Source organism: Saccoglossus kowalevskii, chromosome 11 (genome assembly GCF_978046115.1).
Source record: "Saccoglossus kowalevskii chromosome 11, keSacKowa6.1, whole genome shotgun sequence".
Classification (NCBI taxonomy): domain Eukaryota; kingdom Metazoa; phylum Hemichordata; class Enteropneusta; family Harrimaniidae; genus Saccoglossus; species Saccoglossus kowalevskii.
In genome coordinates this window covers 11,489,243-11,490,809 of record NC_140651.1, presented here as the reverse complement: position 1 = coordinate 11,490,809, position 1,567 = coordinate 11,489,243, and the positions used below count along the sequence as shown (strand labels likewise).

The 1,567-nt window shown below is 41.9% G+C and overlaps 1 protein-coding gene across 1 annotated transcript; it reads right to left on the bottom strand.

Annotated features, from left to right (window-relative positions):
- Positions 1–629: 629 nt before the first annotated feature.
- Positions 630–1,202, bottom strand: LOC102807130 (uncharacterized). The gene has a single exon (XM_006825007.1). The coding sequence runs from the start codon at positions 1,200–1,202 to the stop codon at positions 630–632; it is 573 nt and encodes a 190-aa protein (XP_006825070.1).
- Positions 1,203–1,567: the final 365 nt, after the last annotated feature.

Below are 1,567 nucleotides of genomic sequence, written 5' to 3'. Positions count from 1 at the left end.
CATATAATGCTGTTAAAAACATTGCTCTAAATAAACACCCTTGATAAGCAGATGAAATAACGTGTGGAATAGCCTTAACTAGACAATGAAAAATATCACGAGTGATAGGAAGACGGTCATCCAGTTGAAGTTTTAACTTTCGATGTGACTGCACCAATTTGTGTACCATAAAAGACTTGGTTGGGTCTGAAAAACCTCCAATTTTATGAACGTAGCTAATGGTTGACAAGTAAGTTGAAACAGTGGATGGTGCCAGGTGCTGCCTAGAAAGGTAGCCAATAAACAAAGCAATGGTTGTTTCCTGAAGTGGTAATGATGGTCAATGTACCCCCAACTGGCTATACACAAATTGGGCAAAAACCCGCCATGCACGCTGATAGGTTGTCCTAGAGGAGCTGCAAATAGCCTGCTGTAAATGTCTGCCTACTTCCATTTCCAATTGGCTGGTAGCAAATGTGAAGGAATTGGGGTTGGATTGGTATCCATGCCATAAGCCATCGATCTGAACTGATCCACCTGCAAACGAGAAAGACAGTCGGCCAAAATGTTATGCCTGCCCAGAATATGTTTTTCTCTAAAAAGAATGTTACACTGAAGGCCAATGAGCACGATCCGACAAACTAAAACCATCAGGTCCTTTCCTTTGCCGACAACAACACCTGCTTGTTACTGAGATAATGCCCCCACACTTCAAGAGCCAGCATGATTGGAAATAACTCCAAGACTGCAATATTAAGAACTTCCCAGTCAGCTGGCCACTCCCCAAAAAACAAATGAGAACTAAAAATGCCACCGTACCCCAGTGACCCTGCTGCATCTGTGAACAAACAAAGAGATTCGGACGAATGCCAGATAGCATCCATAAAATGTGTCTTCCCATTATAACTATCCAAAAACTGCTTCCACACAAGAAGGTCTGCTTTAACCTCTTTGGTCAACCGGATATAAAAATTTGGTTTCTTTATGCATTTTGTCAAATCAATTAACCTACGCAAAAATGCCCGGCCTGGAACTACCACGATGCATGCAAAATTTAAGGTCCCCACCAAAGACTGAATTTCCTTGGGCATCACCTTTCTCCTTACTAAGAAAGTATCAATCAAGCTGCGACAACGCAACAGTTTATCCTGTGGCAGTCGACACTCGCCTTGAACTGTGTCTAACTCAATACCTGCAAATACCATGGAAGTGTTGGTTCCCATAGTCTTTTCCTGTGCAATTGGAATCTCAAGGTCAGCACACAAATCCAAAAAAAGCCTGCAAATCCGAAACACAGCGCTCCCTAGTTCGTGCCAGAAATAAGAAATCATCCAAAATGTGAATAGTTGCCTCAACACCCACAACTTTAAGCAAAATCCACTCTAAAGCTGAACTAAAATGTTCAAAAATGTGGCACGATGTTGAGCAACTTCATTGGAAGACATCTATCGAAAAAGAAATGATCATCCCACTTGAAACCCAACAAGCAATGGACATGGGGAGCTACTGGAATAATTCTAAATGCTGATTTGATGTCAGTTTTAGCCAAGAAACAGCCTGGACCCAAATCCCTAATAATCTTAACTGC